This window comes from Rana temporaria, chromosome 10, assembly GCF_905171775.1.
Source record: "Rana temporaria chromosome 10, aRanTem1.1, whole genome shotgun sequence".
Taxonomy (NCBI): Eukaryota; Metazoa; Chordata; class Amphibia; order Anura; family Ranidae; genus Rana; species Rana temporaria.
Window position 1 is genome coordinate 5,926,121 of NC_053498.1, and position 18,538 is coordinate 5,944,658.

At 45.9% G+C, this 18,538-nt stretch overlaps 1 protein-coding gene across 1 annotated transcript in view; it reads right to left on the reverse strand.

Annotated features, from left to right (window-relative positions):
* The window catches only part of LOC120916150 (IgGFc-binding protein-like), a 148,511-nt gene that overhangs the window by 38,695 nt on the left and 91,278 nt on the right, over positions 1–18,538 (reverse strand). The window contains exons 27-32 of the mRNA XM_040326969.1: positions 17,729–18,308; positions 16,101–16,696; positions 12,260–12,839; positions 11,965–12,164; positions 8,533–8,904; positions 4,467–4,749 (exon numbers count right to left, since the gene is read on the reverse strand). Of these exons, the coding sequence (XP_040182903.1) occupies positions 4,467–4,749; positions 8,533–8,904; positions 11,965–12,164; positions 12,260–12,839; positions 16,101–16,696; positions 17,729–18,308 (2,611 nt within the window). The remainder of the gene's footprint in view (positions 1–4,466; positions 4,750–8,532; positions 8,905–11,964; positions 12,165–12,259; positions 12,840–16,100; positions 16,697–17,728; positions 18,309–18,538) is intronic.

Sequence of the window (18,538 nt, forward strand, 5' to 3'; positions counted from 1 at the left end):
ACCTCAAGAACCTCTTTGCAATCCAGTTCCCCTCTTGACCTCTGTGACCCCTTTGCTTCCAGTGACCTTGATGACCCCTGTGCACTCCTGTGCCTCTAATTGACCTCTGTGACCCCTGTGCACTCCTGTGTCTCCAGTGACCCCAATGACCTCTTTGCACACCAGTGTGCTACATATTTTTGGTAAAGAAGCGTTTATTTTATCGGTTTGCGCAAAAGTTATAGCGTCTACAAAATAGGGGATCGTTTTATGGCATTTTTATTAATTTTTTTTTTTTTACTAGTAATGGCGGTGATCAGCGATTTTTATCGTGACTGCGATATTATAGCAGACACATCGGACACTTTTGACACATTTTTATGACTATTGTCATTTTTACAGCAATCAGTGCTATAAAAATGCACTGATTACCTTGAAAATGACACTGGCAGTGAAGGGGTTAACCACTAGGTGGCGCTGTAGGGGTTAAGTGTGCCCTAGTGAGTGATTCTTACTGTTGGGGGGATGGGCTACACGTGACAAGACAATGATCACCGTTTCCGATTACAGGAAGTAGTGATCACTGTCATTGTCACTAGGCAGAGCAGGGAGATGCTTGTTTACATCACTATCTCCCCGCTCTTCCTTATCATAAGACGAATGTGGGTATCCCCGTGGCGATTGAGTCCGCAGGATCCGCAGTCGGGCTCGCGGCTAGCGCACGTTCCACAATGCCGCGCTCTTAAAGGGGACGTATATATACATCCTTCTGCCTGTCCCTGCCATGCTGCCGACGTATATAGTTGTGCGCTGGTCGGCAAGCAGTTAATGAACATCACCCTTCCCTAAAGTGTAAGTAGAACCCCCCTATAGTTTTCTGCCAATGAAGCTGCCATCTTTGCCTCTTCAATCTACAACAGCCATGATCCTGCACATGTGACCAGTTATGACACCAGCCATTGGATGGTTTGACAGTTTGGTTGAGAGCACAACCAATGGGAGTGTTACATTTCCGACATGTGCTGGAAATGAAACTGTTTTATGGATAGGTTTACTTCAGCTTTAACTAGTGATAGGATATAGGTCCATCCTACTTTGTCCAAATACTGGGCCTGTATGAAAGGACTAAGCTTCAGGGTCTAAACTTGCCCACCCTCTCCCACCTTCTACTGTATGCATTCCTATTGGCCAGGGATGTGGTAGAAGGAAAAAAAAAAGCTCCGGCTTGTGAGATTTGTTGTTGCATTGATCATTAAAGGCCAACAATTGTTGAGGGTTCCATCAGGGCTTAGGTGTGGTTTACTAGGAAATTTATACCGATTCTGAATGTCCTCTCCATGTGACCTTTTTTCGCAGAACAATCTGAGGTCAACTGGCTCTTTTGTTTGAAGTGTTTTTTTTTTTTAAGCACCCTTTGTCTATATCAAGGATTCTCAAACTACGGCCCTCCAGCTGTTGTAGAACTACACATCCCATGAGGCTTTGTAACACACTGACATTCATATACATGACTGGGCATGTTGGGAATTGTTGTTCCTGAACAACTGGAGGGCCGTAGATTGAAGACCCGTGGTCTATATCCACTTGCTGGCCAGGCCTTTTTCTGACACTCTTGGTTTACTAGTAAAAATCTGTATTTTTTTGCTTGAAAGATTACTTAGTTTTGAATCCTTATGGAGACCTTGGGTCAAACACTATTTACCCCCCTGGTTTGGACTGTTCACTAATTTCTCCCTGAGATATTATAATATCCACCCCGCTACTATGATTACCTTCACCTGATTCTCTAACCATTAGTCCCCCTGGACATTTCTTTCTCTCTCCCTTCTGTGCCCTATCCCCTCTACTAGGTTTATTCTTGTTCTTGTAACTAAAAGTGACGTCATGACGTCACTCCAGTCCTCCCAGGTCATAGAGTTGAGTGTAGGCCATCTTTCCTTCGCTTATCTCCGTGACCAGCTGCTGCCAGTTACTGATAGTCCAGCTAAGCCCGGCTAAGCCCGGAAAGACCGTCGCCTGAGGGAAAAATGAATACTATGGCATCTAGCCGCAGCCATAACTCTCGTATTAAACGTCACCAATGTACGTATTTTCCCAGTTAGCCTGTCGGCAAGTGGATATTTTCACTTTCAGTCTACTATCCATGGTTGACATTGTACAGAACTTCACTTTTTCTACCAGATGAGGAGATACGGACACATAAGGTTCTTCAAAGCTTTATTTCGTTGGCAGACAATGTTACAGAAGGTGCAAAGCAAGGAGTTACTTCATTTTTATAAGGATTGCCTGGAACATCTTCCAACCTGCTGGCAGTATGGATAAAACACGAATGCATTTTGTATAGCTAAAAGATTTTTCGCATCCACAATGTATTTTCCATTACAAAGAATAACTGCAGTATTCTACCAGAAGATACAAAGGCATCGACTGTGTATGTTGGTGTTAATGGTCTGCAAACCAGAAAACATAAAGTGAGGCACGGAGCAAACAAAGTTTTGGAGAGGGACTGCATGACAGGGTGGGACTGGACGTAGGTGATAGGCTCCTTCTGGGGGAAGGGGAGGGGTAGGCTGTGAGTGGGCGGGGGCGGCAGAGGTCGCTGGCGTGGAGGAAGTGACGTTTCGTCACTCCTCCATTTTCAACTGAGGGTGAAGCTGCCCACCCACCCTCCCTGGTTTTAGGCTTTCTGGGGGCGGTTTTGGAAGTCTATGGAAGACGAGGAGATGCTGGAAGTTGGGGTAGGAAAAATTTTGTACCCATAGGTGGTATGGGGGTTATTGGGTACCTTTCGGTTGACGAGGGTTAACCAGGAAGGGGTTAAAGTGTTAGGTCACTGCGGACGGTTATACTGCCTCTGAGTCGGTGTCTTGCGACTGAGGTCTAGGTAATAATTGTTGTCCCAGTGTCCAAGTTGAGAGGGGTGGTCTTCTAGACCACCAGGTATTGGAAATGTGTATATAGTTATTTAAAGTTATTTAAACGGTTATTTATGTGAAATTTTGAAATGGTTAAAAAAAAAAGCCGGAAGGCCAATTTTACTCCACAACGTGGTCCCTTGTATCATTGGGGTTTTGTGGGGTAAGGTATAAGGGGGTTGGGGTCATGTAGATAGTGGGTAAGGTGTCACTAGGATCGGTCCTTAACATGTCATGCAGTTTTAAGAAACATGAATTGTTTTAAAGAGGGTTTGATAGAAGTACATAAGTCTTTATTAGAGTGCTGATATGTATCTCCTAAAAATAAAAAAAAACAGAAAAGAAAAAGAAAAAAGCCTTCATTCAATGCGGGAAAACCGAATTCACATTAACCGGAGATCCTTTTAGGTGTGTCCATTGTTGTTCGAAAACCGAGATCTGTCAGGCAGTCATACTGTTTCATGTGTTGCTGCAAGAAATAAAATGTAAAACACAATTAAAAAGTATATCTAAATTCTTATCACAGGGAATTATCGAGAATGGCGCAGGTAGTAGCTACAACATAATCATACATGTGAATGTGCTTTGGGGGGGTGTATAGGAGTATACTAAAAACTTTCCCCGATTTGTTCATTCCCCAACTTGTTCATTTCCTGACTTAGTTGGGGTAGGCGGTACACTTTGGTGGGGGTGGGTCAGCCACACCTTGTGACCTTAGACCTCTGGGAACCTGCCTTCTGACCTCTGGGGGAGGTGCCTATTTCAATTCCCTACAGGCCCTTGCCTGTCTCATACAGACTTTCACCGACCACCTTGGTGCACACAGCTATCAGCCTCTTGCTGCACTGGCTCCCCCCGTGGAGCCCTCCTGACTCCTGGTACTCAGACTTTCTATCTGCTGGGGATGGAGCCCAGAACTATGGTCAGGTTACTACTAAAAGACCAGCACACACCTGACCAATCAGTATGCTGGCTGTTCTCAAAATCAGGACCCAGAACTGGGGATTTCATCCCACCCGGATCTCTCAGAAATCCCCGGGGCTCCAGGTCCCAAAGCGGCCTTTGCGGCTTCACTGCCAGTTTCCTACTGCCCATGCGCGAGTCGCACATCGCTGTGTGAATGGCCAGCTTGTCTTCTGGGGGACGCACATGTCCCAGAAGACAACAGGGGAGCTTGCCGCAGAAGAGGACGTGACGTCGTGGGCCGCGGCCCGGCTTGATCAGAGGTACACTCGGTACCTCCAAAAAGGTAAGACAAAATTAATAAGATTAATGTCCAAAAACGAGTTGTTGAGAGGTGGTCTTTTGTTTAAGACCACCCCTCAAAAATGGGTGGAACTCCGCTTTAAAAAGTGGCGGAATATCAAAATTTCCATCTGTTCATCAACAAAAACCCTTAAAAATAGGTCAAACACAAAATTTTAAAGCATTTTCTTATTTTTGTTTTTTACCTTTGAACAGATGGAACTAGAACGGTTGAACTGGATGGACTTGCAACACTGTAACTATGTAACATGGGCAATTTTAGGTTCTTAAAAAAAAAAAATTAAACATTCACAAAGTTTCACTCACCAGCTGTTGAGGTCACGGCTGACCAGGATTTTACAAGCTCGTTGATGTTAGGGACCGCCTTTCCAGCTGGAGTTCTGAGGTCATCGGAACTGTTACCGTTGAAGTTCCCGCATGCTCCGCAAACCACCTCTGACAGGCCCTGTAACGCACGGATTGAGACGCTACCGGTATTGCTAAACTCGATCTTCAACTCTTCACCAATCTGGATGGAAACTGAGGTGTCTTTGGCAGAGGCTGAGAGAATACCCGATGTGACGGGGAAAACACCTGGAAGTCCATTGACCTAAAAAATGCAAGGAAATAATGTGTCAGCAAAATATTAACACCGGTGAGTCTTTTCCCATTTTAGAGTAGGAAGAAAATGCTGTAACTTGTATGTGGCAATGTATGTGGCAATGACTACCAGGATATCCTCCCCACGTTGAGGGCATGTGGCCTGGTACGGTTTAGGAGGGAGAATCCACTCTCTCATCCCCCCTCTTTTCCTGCGGCCTGCCAGGTTGCATGCATGGGTAAGGGTCTGGTATGGATTTTTGGGGGGACCCCACACCATTTTTTTTTATTTTTACGTGGGGTTTCCCCTAATATCCATATCACACCTGAAGGGCCTGGTATGGAATTTCGGGGGACCCCCATGCCATTTTTTTTATTTTGGCGTAGGGTTCCCCTTAAAATCCCTACCAGACCTGAAGGGCCTGGTAATGGACTGGGGGGGGGGGATGTTTTCATGTTCTGCTGCAAACTGAACCGGGGGGTGTTCGGCTCATCCCTAGACATTGGTAAACATTTGCAAGATAATGTCCTTGAATGTATTTATCAAGAACACCCATAAAGTAATAACTAGAAATGTGTTTGAAGGTCTGCATTCTGCATAAAAGTCAATGCATTTCAGTGGCTGCAACTTCCCACTTCTTTGGGGCTAGAAGAATGTATACCTTATATACTCAAATATAAGCCAAATTTTTCAGCACATTTTTTTGTGCTGAAAATGCCCCCTCGGCTTATACGCGAGTCACCTTTTGCGCCTGATCTCTCGGACTTTGGGGACCCGGTAATGACCCCAAACTTGGCACACATGTAGCCCCCTCTTCCACTACAAGTGTGCAAAGTTTGTTGTCCGGAGGACCTACGGCCGGGCAGCACTGATTTTTCAAAGCCGGGCACCCCTTCCATTGACTCTAATGTTAAATGGTAATTTCTCTGGTGACTTTGGGGAGTCCGGTGACCGGCCGGTCGTAGGTCTTCTGGACCCGTAACTTGGCACACATGTAGTTCCATTTCTCCACTACAAGTGTGCAAACGGCTGAGGAGCAAGGATTTTTCAAAGCTGGGCACCCCTTCCTTGGCACCCATGTTAAATGTCAGTCTTGTCATGGGCACAGTGAGGCATGGGCACAGTGAGGCATGGGCACAGTGAGGCATGCACATGGACACAGTGACGCATGCACATGGACACTTTGATAGAAAATTGGATGACGGGGAGTTACCTTAAACTCAACGGCTCAAAAACAGAACTTCTCCTGTTTCACGCTAACCGAAAGAGACTTCCCGCACCAATATGGACACCGCCGCCCATTCTGGGACAAACCATCATCCCCTAGCACCAAAGTCAAAAATCTTGGAGTCATTTTTGACACCCACATGACAATGGATGCACAAATAGGGTCAGTAGTCAGCGGATCCCACCATCTGCTGCGCCTGCTATGTAGACTCATTCCCTTTATCCTGAAAGACGACATAGCAGTCGTGGTGAGTATAATTAGCAACTCCAGACTCGACTATGCAAATGCCCTCTACCTCAGACTCCCAAAATACCAAATCACTCGCAATTCGTTCAAAATACGGCCGCTCGACTCGTGACTGGGAAAAAAAAATGGGATCAATCTCACCTTCACTGAGATCTCTTCATTGGTTGCCAGTAAAAGACAGAATCACTTTTAAGGCACTATGTCTGACACATAAGTGTGTTCTAGGAAATGCCCCCCAATATCTATGCGAAAAATTAAAATGTCACAACCCCAATCGCGTTCTGCGATCCACCAACCAAAATCTACTCCAGATACAAGTCTAAAGGAGAAGGAAGATTTGGAATCCAAGGACCTAGACTATGGAACGCTCTACCAACCAGCATCCGGTTGGAGGTGAATCACCTGGCCTTCAGAAAAAAACTCAAAACCCATCTTTTCTGAGGGCAAAAGTACAGTAGGGAAAGGATACTAAGCGCCCAGAGGCGATTCAGTTCGCATGTGTTGCGCTATATAAGTTTCTCACTCACTCACTCATGGACACAGTGAGGCATGGACACAGTGAGGCATGCACATGGGCACAGTGAGGCATGCACATGGACACAGTGAGGTAAAGTGAGGCACAGTGAGGCATGCAGATGGACACCCTAGGCTTATACTCGAGTCAATAAGTTTTCCCAGTTTTTTGTGGTAAAATTAGGTGCCTCAGCTTATATTAGGGTTGGCTTATACGCAGGTATATACGGTAATTAGATTAAAAAAACTTTTATTGAGAATGCAAAAAAGTAGGTATGAAAGGTTTAAAAAGCAATTAAAATTTGAAAGAGGTGTAGTGCTCACCCCAGGCCACAGGTTTTCCTCAGGTTCTTTGCCCAAATTTGGGCAATTGAAGCCAGGCAATAGTCACTCTTCTGGCTAAATGAAATATCTGGGGAATGCCTTTTTCAAATGAATTGCTGAATAACTTGGGTAGGGCACAGGGAGCTGTAGGATACTCCATGACCACTGAACAGCAATCGGAGGCCAATCTCCTTTTTATTACTACTTCTTAGGACAGTCCCTCTAGCTAAGGCCCGGCAATAATAGACACCATCAGTAATGTTCGAGGCCAGGCAAATACTAATTTGGATAGCGGCTGCAACCGTCACTAGGATCCTACACTCAGGTTTGCACTCACAATGTCCCTGGATACTTGGATGCCTCCTTTTAATATCAGTGAAGCATTTCCCCGGTGAACTCTCCAGACTGGATCCTCAGTGAAATCCCTTTTTAGCTGCAGAGATTCTCATCAAGTAGACCACCCAGCTTAGCAAACCCCGATAAGCACAAGTAGAACCTTAGCTGGACTTCTCGGGAGGGAAGTCCAGCTTTCAGGCTGGGAACTCCTGGACAAGAACCTCTCTGCTCCAGGTCTCAGACTATTTAAGTACACCCCAGCCACCAACAGGGCTTCTTACCCCATTGATTGGCCAAGACCACAGCTCACTACATTCTAGAATCCTCTAAAAGCCACGGGGAAGCAGTTGAACCTGCAGCCAGTGAAGCCTTACACAGTCCAAAATAACCATACACCGCTCTACAGCAGAGCCAAAAAGAACGAAATTTACCTGACATTTTCTAGCAGCCTATCAAGGAGAGCGTTATATGGGTTTAACCCTTACCACTCAAAAAAATGTGAAAATGTTTTGTATGGCGTTACACTATAAAGGGGTTGTAAAGCTTCGTGTTTTTTCACCTTAATGAAAAAACACCTTGCATTCTCGGGCCCCCCAGCCCCCTGTTTTACTTACCTGAGCCCCTGCTTGAGGCAGCTCGTCATTGGAGATTGATAGCAGCGCAGCCATTGGCTCGCACTGCTGTCAATCACATCCAATGACGCAACGCGGCGCGGCCGGAGGGCGGGGCCAAGTGATACAGTCGGCGGCTATAGCCGCCGGCTGTATCACGGGAGCATGTCCGCAAGCTAACCCTCTTGGGAGAGAACTTTCCATGAAGGGGGTTAGTGCTTGCGGGGAGAAGCCGAGAGAGCCGCAGAGGGACCCCAGAAGACCAGTTTTGGGGCCACTCTGTGCAAAACGAACTGCACAGTGGAGGTAAGTATAACATGTTTGTTGTTTTATTTTTTTAAACCCAAAGCCATACAACCCCTTTAAGCAACAGGTTGAAAACTATAACTGTGACAAACCTATCGTAACCCTCTAAAAAAGAAAAAAAAACACAAGCTACTAAATCAGTTCCTAACTAACAGATGGTTCAACGGGGGATAGTTGAGGAATAAACATTTGTCAGTCATGTTTCATACATAGATATAGGTGGCTTACCCAAATTTTCTTGTTCTTGGAGATGGTCACTAGACCTTGATGATGGAAAATATGGAGCCTGGTAACCGATGTTGCTGCTCCGGCGTAGACCTGAATGTCAGCGAGTACTCTGAACCATCCAGCTGAATCACTGTTGCATAAAGATGTCACCTCAATGGAACCATTTCCAATAGGTCCTCCTGAGAGCCCATCATATGTGATGAACTTCTGTTGGCTGACCGTGCATTCACTCTCTGTCTTGTAGCAGCCCTGCACTCCATTCACAAGGCCACAGCGTTCTTTTTCTCCACATGCGGTGTCTGTGCAGGTCACGTCACCAGATTGGCACTTACATTGTTGTCTGCAATCAGCACTGAGGAACGACTCTCCCTCCTAAATGGGGGGAAAAAAAAAAACATCAAGTAAATCACACTTCTGAGTATATGCCATCTTGTGTTTGACAAATAACATGAAAAACAGTCTAGTTGAACTGTTTAGCTCATAGACCTAAGCTGGCCATAGATTAAACCTGGGCAAATTGCAGCCCCAATGCCACATCTGACCCTTTGTCTGTCCCTGTCCATCCCTCGGGTCCTCCACTGTCACATGCCTCACTGAAGGAGCTTGATGCTGGCTATTGACTCATATTTTGTTCAAGAATGCCAAAGTCTTCCAAAGAGGCCAACTTAAAAAAGTATGTACACTTTTGAATGGTTATTGTCTCGTAGTTTGATGTACTTCCATGTAAGTAGCCCCAACCTACTCTACTGGCTCCTCTCTATTTGCATATGCAATTCTATTTAAAATATCTTAGTTAAATTATGTTAAAAGGAACATTTTTGTATGAGAATTTTCCCCCTATAATTGAAAAACCATGGACTATATAATCAAAAGATTGTGGACCCCCGACTACCGACTATCACATCGATATAAAGTTGTTAAACATCCCATTCCAAAACAATGGGCATCAATATGGATTTGGCCTCCCCTTTTCAGCTTGAACAGCATCCACTTTTCTGGGATTTCCACAACATTTTGGATTGTGTCTGTGGTGATTTGTGCCCATTTGTGAGGTTGGGTATTGATATTGGACAAGAAGACCTGACTTGTATTTGGCATTTTAGTTGATCCCAAAAATATTCAGTTGAGCTAAGGCCAAGGTTCTGTGTAGGTCAGTTGAGTTTCTCCGCACCAAACTTATCAAACCATTTCCTATTAAGGTGGCTTTGTGCAGAGGGTTACAGTCATACTTGAACAGAAAAGGGCCTTTACCTGAAGCCTCGTACACACGCATGGTTTTCTCGGCAAGAACCAGCTTCCTTGCCAAGGCTTTGAGGTTTCTCGTCAGAAAACTGCCCAGAATCTCAACGAGAAAAATAGAGAACCTGCTCTCTATTTTCTCGTTGTGATTCTCGGCAGTGTTTTCCTGCCGAGAAACCCGAGCGTCTGTATACTTGCCTGTCGCCGTGGAAACCCGCGCATGCTCGAAATGACTTTGACGCATGCACGGTAGCTTCCAAGGCATAGGTAGGGTGTAGCAAGATGACGGTGACGGCATCGAATGTGACAAGCGCATGCTCGTCGTAGTCGATGACGTCACCGCGTTTGTGCCATTCAAAAGAACAGCGGTTCTTTTAAATAGAGTCATTTTGGGGTTACAGCAGTGTGAACCAAGCCCGTGTTCTGCAGTGGTCCCTCTTCCCGCCACCTTGGAGCCCCACCTCCCCACTGTTGTGGAATGCCAGGGCCTGGTACCAATTGTGACCATTGTGACCCTTGTAGTTACACCACTATTATAGAGTTGTACATTGTAGCAATGTAAGCATTATAATGATATTCCATTGCAAATTGGCAATAATTATATAAAAAAAACTATCTATCTCTATATATATATATATATATATATATATATATATATATATATATATATATATATTGTACAGGACACCGGGGGTGGGTCCTGGACGGGTGCTATATGGCACCACTGTTTGGACTATGGTCCATTTAAATAGAGGTAGAAGGTTCAGCGGTCCTGTCTCAGGAAATCAATGGGGAGGAGCACCCTGTGGTCTTTCTTAGTAGGAAGCTGACGGCAGCTGAAAGAAACTATGCGGTGGTGGAGCGGGAGTGTCTGGCCATCAAGTGGGCGATATTTCCTCCTGGGCAGAAAGTTCTGCTTGGTGTCAGACCATGCTCCGCTTACCTGGATGAGACAGAATAAACACACCAATGCCAGGGTAACAAGGTGGTTCCTTTCTCTCCAGGAGTTCAATTTCATGGTAGAGCACAGACCCGGGAGACAGCATCAGAATGCCATTGCCCTCTCCCGAGTCCATTGTATGGTGTCTACTGTTGCCTCCAACACCTCTGCGTTAAGGCAGAGGGGGGGGATATGTACAGGACACCGGGGGTGGGTCCTGGACGGGGGCTATACGGCACCACTGTTTGGACTATGGTCCATTTAAATAGAGGTAGAAGGTTCAGGGGGTCACCCAAAAGTGGGTGAAAAGTTCCAGGCAGGCGCTAATTCAGAGAGGACTGGCTTGCAGTCTTCTCTATCTTAATAAAGTAGTTTGGGGCCTGGAATTTTGGAGGCTCCAAAGTGTTATTTGGGTGGGATGGAGCCTCCACTCCTAAACCCTGGAAGCCAGCGCACAAGGGGTTAAAGTCTCACAGACAACCACCCATTAAAGCAGGAAGTGATGCTGGAGGGAGTGAGTGAGTTGGGAGAGTGCACCTGTGAGGACAAGATGGAAGTCTGCTAGCTGCTCAGAGAGGACCTTTAAGTAGTTTGGAAGTGAAGCTGTGTCTGCAGGGAAGGTCTGGAGGACTTCTTACTAAAAACGTATGTGCCTTTCTTTTGGTTGTTTTTCTGAAGAAAGACTTTTTCCTAATTTATGCTGGAAACAAGCAGGACTTTTGTTGTGACGTTTTGGATGCTGAAGAAAAGCTTTATTTTGTTTTGTTTGGTCACCAATAAAGACCCTTTGCTTTACTGACACGGTTTTACGCACTTGTCTCGCGGAGCTTAAAGACCCCCAAAGTTTACAATATATATATATATACCGTATATACTGTAGTATAAGCCGAGTTTTTCAGCACATTTTTTTGTGCTGAAAATGCCCCCCTCGGCTTATACTCGAGTCATACATGGCCATAGCCGCTGACTGTATCACCCCCCGGCGCGCCGCGTCATTGATTTGATTGACAGCAGCGGGAGCTAAATGCTGTGCTGCTATCAATCATCCAATGACGAGCTGAGAAGAGCCGAGAAGCCCGGGCCAAGAAGCCAGCGCGTTCACGACGCGGGACTTTCCAGGGTTCAGGTAAGTAAACTGGGGGGCCTGTAAGCATCGGGTGTTTTTTCACCTTAAAGCGAACAAGTGAAAAAACGCAAAGCTTTACAACTTCTTTAATCCCTATGATGCTTGGAAAACCTCAGAATTGCCCAACCTGATAATATTTTCCATCCTCAAAACAGCCACAGTTGTCCATTGACACGCAATTCTTCCCATCAAAGAAGAAGCCATCATTGCACTCGCAGCCTTCTGAGCAAGTTTCGGGACATTTGGCAGGGTCGGTAACACCAGCACAAGTTGAGGAGCACACATCAGCACAAACTTTGTATTTGCTGTTGGCCGGGCAGGTCAATGCTAATATAAGAAATCAAGATAATGGACATTATTATTTTTAACTCATTGGAAAATGTGTATGAAATAAAAAGAAGAAAAAAAAGAACACAACTCACGGCAGAATGCTTCAGTTCTCCAAGGCTGAATGGTGACTCCAGCTGCTTGGCATGCAGCAACGTAGCTCTGTATGCTCTGACAAAGTATGTCCCCATCGCCTACAGAAGCACACAGGTCAAAGATACAGTTGTTGAAGTATGTGTCGGGATTGATAGTATCATAGCAGGTACTCAGAGGACCTCCAGGCTTCTTCAGGAACCCACAGTAGTTTTCAGTCTTGAAGATTTCTTTCTTTTTATCGTCACATGATGGGCATGGGTTGCCGCTACCACCACAGCCATTGTCACAAGTGACACCGGGGATCTGGACCTTCCAGGAGGCTCTGAATGCAGTAGCATCTGTTGTCACTGACTCATCCCGGAGCTGGAAGTCATCTTGTCTGTCATTATTGTAGTTACCACACAAACCACCCAACTGATTCTTGTAGTTTCCTGGGGCAGTGACCATCACATAGTTGCCCAGGTCAATGGTGACCTTAATATCAAAGTCAGTTTGAATGATCACTCTCATACCGTGTGGGTAGACGCGGACTTTGCCATTTTCCAAATTTGCTGGAATGTTATTATAAACTCCATTGATCTAGAAGGAGAAATGATGTACACATTAAAATCCAATTTCAGTTGTAGACATACTTTAAAAACCCTTTCATGCCTAATGCCGCGTACACAAGATCGGAAATTCCGACAAGAAAACCGAGATAAATGAAGTTCAATAGGCAGTTCAGCTCTTCTACTTGATTCTGAGCATGCATGGTTTTCTGCAAGTCAAAATTGCATACAGACGATCAGAATTGACAACCTGCTCTCAATCTTTTGTTGGCGGAAATTCCGACAGCAAAAGTCGGATGGAGCCTATACACGGTCAGAATTTCCATCCAAAAGCTCACATCGGAATTTTCTTGTCGGAATTTCCAATCGTGTGTACGCGGCATAAGCCTATTTCTGAAATTTGGTGTTTACAAGTTAATATCCATATTTTAGAAAATTACTTAGAACCCCCAAACATTATACATATATATATATATATATATATATATATATATATATATATATATATATATATATATTTAGCAGAGAATATATATTTCACTTTTAATTATATGGACATATGCTAAATATTAGAAACAACCTACATAATCTTTTTTTTTTTTTATTGCCTTAAAGTGAACCAGTAGCCAGTCTATCGGCATTCAAATACTTACATAATATTTGTGTAGCGCCTGGCTATTTTCAGAGCCGGTCCAATGTTAAATTTAGGGGAAAGTTCAAAGAAATAGTTAGCTCTGAACTAGTTTGATTGTTTAAATTTGGGTCTCTGCTCTAGCTTGGCTGTACTGTGGGCTATCCTTTTGTCTGGGGACTCTGGTCACCCCCTGACAGCAGGTGGCAGTAGTGGGGTCAAGTGTGTCTGAGTATCACTCCTTAGCAGCCAATCGGGAGGTTGGGCCACCTCTCGCTGTGCATGCTTGGGAGGGGTATAAAGGGAGCAGACGCCATTCGCTCTGTGTTCTTCTCCCTCATGTGGTGCCCACCATTGGGGTAGCCATTCCACGACACCCCTGCATATGGCCCTCCTGGCCCGGTGTGCGTGGGTAGTAGTGTTCCTGGTTCCGGGACCACGTTGGCCTGGAGCAACTGATCTGCTGTGCAGGCCCAGTGATCGACTGGGTCCCCAATCTGGAGGGGGTCCCGAGCTGTCCGTCCAATTGGAGGAAGCTGACCGATGAGGAGTCTGTCCGAAGGATACCAAGGATGAGGCTGGTTTTCCAGGAGGGGCCTGTCCATTCATCGGGGGACAACCTGGGTTCTGACAGGCTGGATGTTGATCGCCTGTCAGTTGCTAATTTTGCTGATTCTACTGAAAGAGAATTCCGGACCATAATTGTCTTCAATCTTTTGGGAGGGTCTGTGGCAAAGACTTAATCCTAAGTTCGAGTGACACTCTGCTTGCCAGTCTGGTGAGAGAGGCCTGTCCAGGTGCACTATACCCACTCCGGCTGGAGTGGCGAAGTAAAGTATCGTTGGAAACAGGACTGTCTCCCGAATTCAGTTACACCGCAATCTGCTGTCTCCTATTTGCTATCCCTTAACATTTCTACTGTTTAATAATTTTTACCCGGCTGTGTAATTAAAACACAGAAAAGCTGTCGTGTGGACATTCCCTTTACTACAACTCCCTAGACAGCGGAGATACAGAGGTAACATGCCACCCAAAACAAACCAGCAGCTCCTTCGGGGGTAGTGCTACATTTGCAAGCCCTTACTGACCTCTGTAGCTGCAGATACCATGGGGAAATGTGTCCTCAAAATTCACAGCAGATGCATTGCAGTCAGGAGTCTCTGAGGAGCTCAGATCCCCATCCTAGCAGAGACTCAACAATTCAGCTCCCCCTGCTCCTTCTCTTAGTAGTGACTCAGCATCTCTGGTCACCCTGCTACCCCCTTCCCAACAGTAAGGCCTGGTACACACGATAGGATTGATCCGCGGATACGGTCCGCTGAACCGTATCCGCGGATAAATCCTCTGAGGATTTTAATCCGATGGAGTGTACACACCATCGGATTGAAATCCGCGCCGAATTCCCATCGCGGTGACGTGTCGCGCCGTCGCCGCGATGATGACGCGGCGACGTGCGCGACGCTGTCATATAAGGATATCCACGCATGCGTCGAATCATTACGACGCATGCGAGGGATGGGTTCGGACGGATCGATCCGGTGAGTCTGTACAGACCACCGGATTGATCCGCTGGAGCCGATTCCAGCGGATAGATTTGTAAGCATGTCTACAAATTTTTATCTGCTGGAAATCGGAAATATCCCGCTGATAAATATCCGCTGGAACGTACACACCAGGGGATCTATCCGCTGAAACCGATCTGCTGAGATTTTTCAGCGGATGGATCCTCTCGTGTGTACGGGGCCTCACTCAGCAGCCACTATCACCTTGCACCCCCCCTCCCAGCAATAACTCAGCCGCTTAGCCCCCATACCAGTAGTGAGTCAGTAATTCATCTTCCCCCTAAATGCAAACATTTTTTCAAGTTACAGTGTCAACTCAAATCATTACAATATGAAAAAAGCTAAGGGCCAGATTCACGTAGAACTGCGGCGGCGTAACGTATCGTAGATACGTTACACCGCCGCAAGATTTCATTGCAAGTGCCTGATTCACCAAGCACTTGCGATGAAAACCTACGCCGGCGGCCTCCGGCGCAAGGCGGGCCTATTCAAATGGGCGTGTGCCATTTAAATTAGGCACGCTCCCGCGCCGGACCTACTGCGCATGCTCCGTTCCGTAATTCCTGTTGTGCTTTGCGCGCCGTGACGTAATTTTTTGGAACAGCAATGCGCATAGAGTAATTCCGTATTCCTGGACGGCTTACGCAAACGATGTTATTTTTTACATTTCGACACGGGAACGACGGCCATACTTTATACAACAATACGATTGCTGCGTAAAGTTAAGGCACTAAAAAAACCGACTAACTTTGCGACGGGAAACTAGACTAGCGGCGACGTAGCAAACGCGAAGATCCGTCGGGAATCGCCGTAACTCCTAATTTGCATACCCGACGCTGGTTTACGACGCGAACTCCCCCCAGTGGCGGCCGCGGTACTGCATCCTAAGATTCAACAGTGTAAAACAATTACACCTGTCGGATCTTCTGGCTATCTATGCGGAACTGGTTCTATGAATCAGGCGCATAGATAGAAACAGAGATACGACGGCGTATCAGCAGATACGCCGTTGTATCTCTTTTGTGAATCTGGCCCTAAGACTTTAAAACACAACTCACTAAGACAAGTTGCATGGATGATTATTACGACTTCCACTTACCAGAACTCGCTCTCGATCTCCGTTCTGAAGAATGAGATTATAGCCGTAGACTTCAAAAGACACAAGTTTAGTAGCGGTCATGCTCCCGATGCCCCGTTTTTCATTTTTCACATTGATGGTGAAAGGTTCTAGATTGGCATTGTTTGTCATGGTCTTGGACAAGGTGTAGGTACAAGTGCCTTGGAAATCAAATGCCCGGCCATCGAATGACATGCAGTGGGCATTACCAGCTGTGGTGCACTGTGCCAAGCCTACTGGCTGGCATTTCTGGACTCCGTCAATCACTTTGCACTCTTCGTTGGGCCCACAAGTGAAAGCTTTGCACTCTACAGCTCCGCTCTCTGTACATGCGCACCTCTGGTCGCAGAGGCCACTGGGGTAAAATACTTCACCCAACTTGTAGTATTTATCGTTGTAACTGCAACCACACTTGGAAATGGGAACACAGTCTCCTCCGCTAAGGATGAAGCCATCATCACACTGACATCCTTCAGCACATACAGGGTTGCATCTCAATGGAGGGGAGAGAGAGAGACAAGTTGGAGAGCATCCTGATGCACAGACTTCATAGTGGCTGTTCATTGGACAATTTGGACCTAGGATGAACAAAGTGACTAAAATGGTTAGGTATATATTACTAGTATAGTGAAACCTCAGATTACGAGCAGAATCCGTTCCAGGAGAACGCTCGTAATTCAAAGTACTCGCATATCAAAGTGAGTTTCCCCATTGAAGTCAATGGAAACAGAAATAATTTGTTCCGCATTGACTAAAATGGCATGCAATACCGCATGCAACCAGGGCGCCGGAGAGCCTTGGAAATGGCCGGAAAGGCCAGAGGACACCTCAGCAAACCTCAGAAAGACTCCGTTTCTAAGGCTTCCTTGCATTTCCGAATGGCGCCGGCGCACCCCCACCTCAGGCCAAGCGGGGTACTGCACACCGCTTTTGTCTGAATCCTGCTCGTTTCGCGAGACAACACTCGCAAACCGAGTTAGGATTTTTTTTTAAATACGGTGCTCGTATTGCGAAACGCTCGTTAACCATGTTACTCACAATCTGAGGTTCCACTGTATATCGCCAGAAGCTTGTGGACACCTGACCATCAAATCTGCATGAGCTTATTGGACATCCCATTCAAAAGACCCTTTCGCAGTTATGGCCTTCGAAGATTTTCGAGTGTGTCTGTTGGAATTTTTCCAAAAGAGCATTAGCAAGGTCAAGTGCCGGTGTTGAATGAGAAGACCTGGTTTGTAATTTGCTCTCCAATTCTAATGGTGACCAATAGGGTTGGAAACACGGCTCTGTGCAGGCTACTTGAGAACCCCTACAACAAACTGGTCAAACCAAGTATTTACTGAGATTTTTTGTTTTAAGAGTGCCCCCCCCCCCCCTGAACCATACCAGGTTCAACCCTATTGAAATCCATGTGTCTGGCGCCCTGTATGTAGATTAGGGGACTAGGGTGACCACATGTCCTGGATTGCCCGGGACAGTCCCGCATTTTGCAGGTCTTTCCCGGGCACATTCATTCCAGGAGAAATCAAGATAATGTACATTATTATTTTTAACTCATTGGAAATTATGTATGAAATAAAAAGAAGAACAAAAAAAAGAACACAACTCACGGCAGAATGCTTCAGTTCTCCAAGGCTGAATGGTGACTCCAGCTGCTTGGCATGCAGCAACGTAGCTGTGAATGCTCTGACAAAGTATGTCCCCATCACCTACAGAAGCACACAGGTCAAAGATACAGTTGTTGAAGTATGTGTCGGGATTGATAGTACCATTGCAGGTACTCAGAGGACCTCCAGGCTTCTTCAGGAACCCACAGGAGTTTTCAGTCTTAAAGATTTCTTTCTTTTTATCGTCACATGATGGGCATGGGTTGTCGCTACCACCACAGCCATTGTCACAAGTGACACCGGGGATCTGGACCTTCCAGGAGGCTCCGAATGCAGTAGCATCTGTTGTCACTGACTCATCCGGGAGCTGGAAGTCATCTTGTCTGTCATTATTGTAGTTACCACACAAACCACCCAACTGATTCTTGTAGTTTACTGGGGCAGTGACCATCACATAGTTGCCCAGGTCAAAGTTGATCTGAAGCCCAAAGTCAGTTCGAATGATCACTCTCATACCCTGTGGGTAGACGCGGACTTTGCCATCTTCCAAATTTGCTGGAATGTTATTATAAACTCCATTGATCTAGAAGGAGAAATGATGTACACATTAAAATCCAATTTCAGTTGTAGACATACTTTAAAAACCCTTTCATGCCTAATGCCGCATACACACGATCGGAAATTCCGACAAGAAAACCGCGTTTTTTTTTCCCAACGGAATGTCGGCTCAAACTTGTGTTGCATACACAAATGCTGTCGGAAATTCCGACCGTTAAGAACGCGGTGACGTACAAGACGTACGACAAGCCGAGA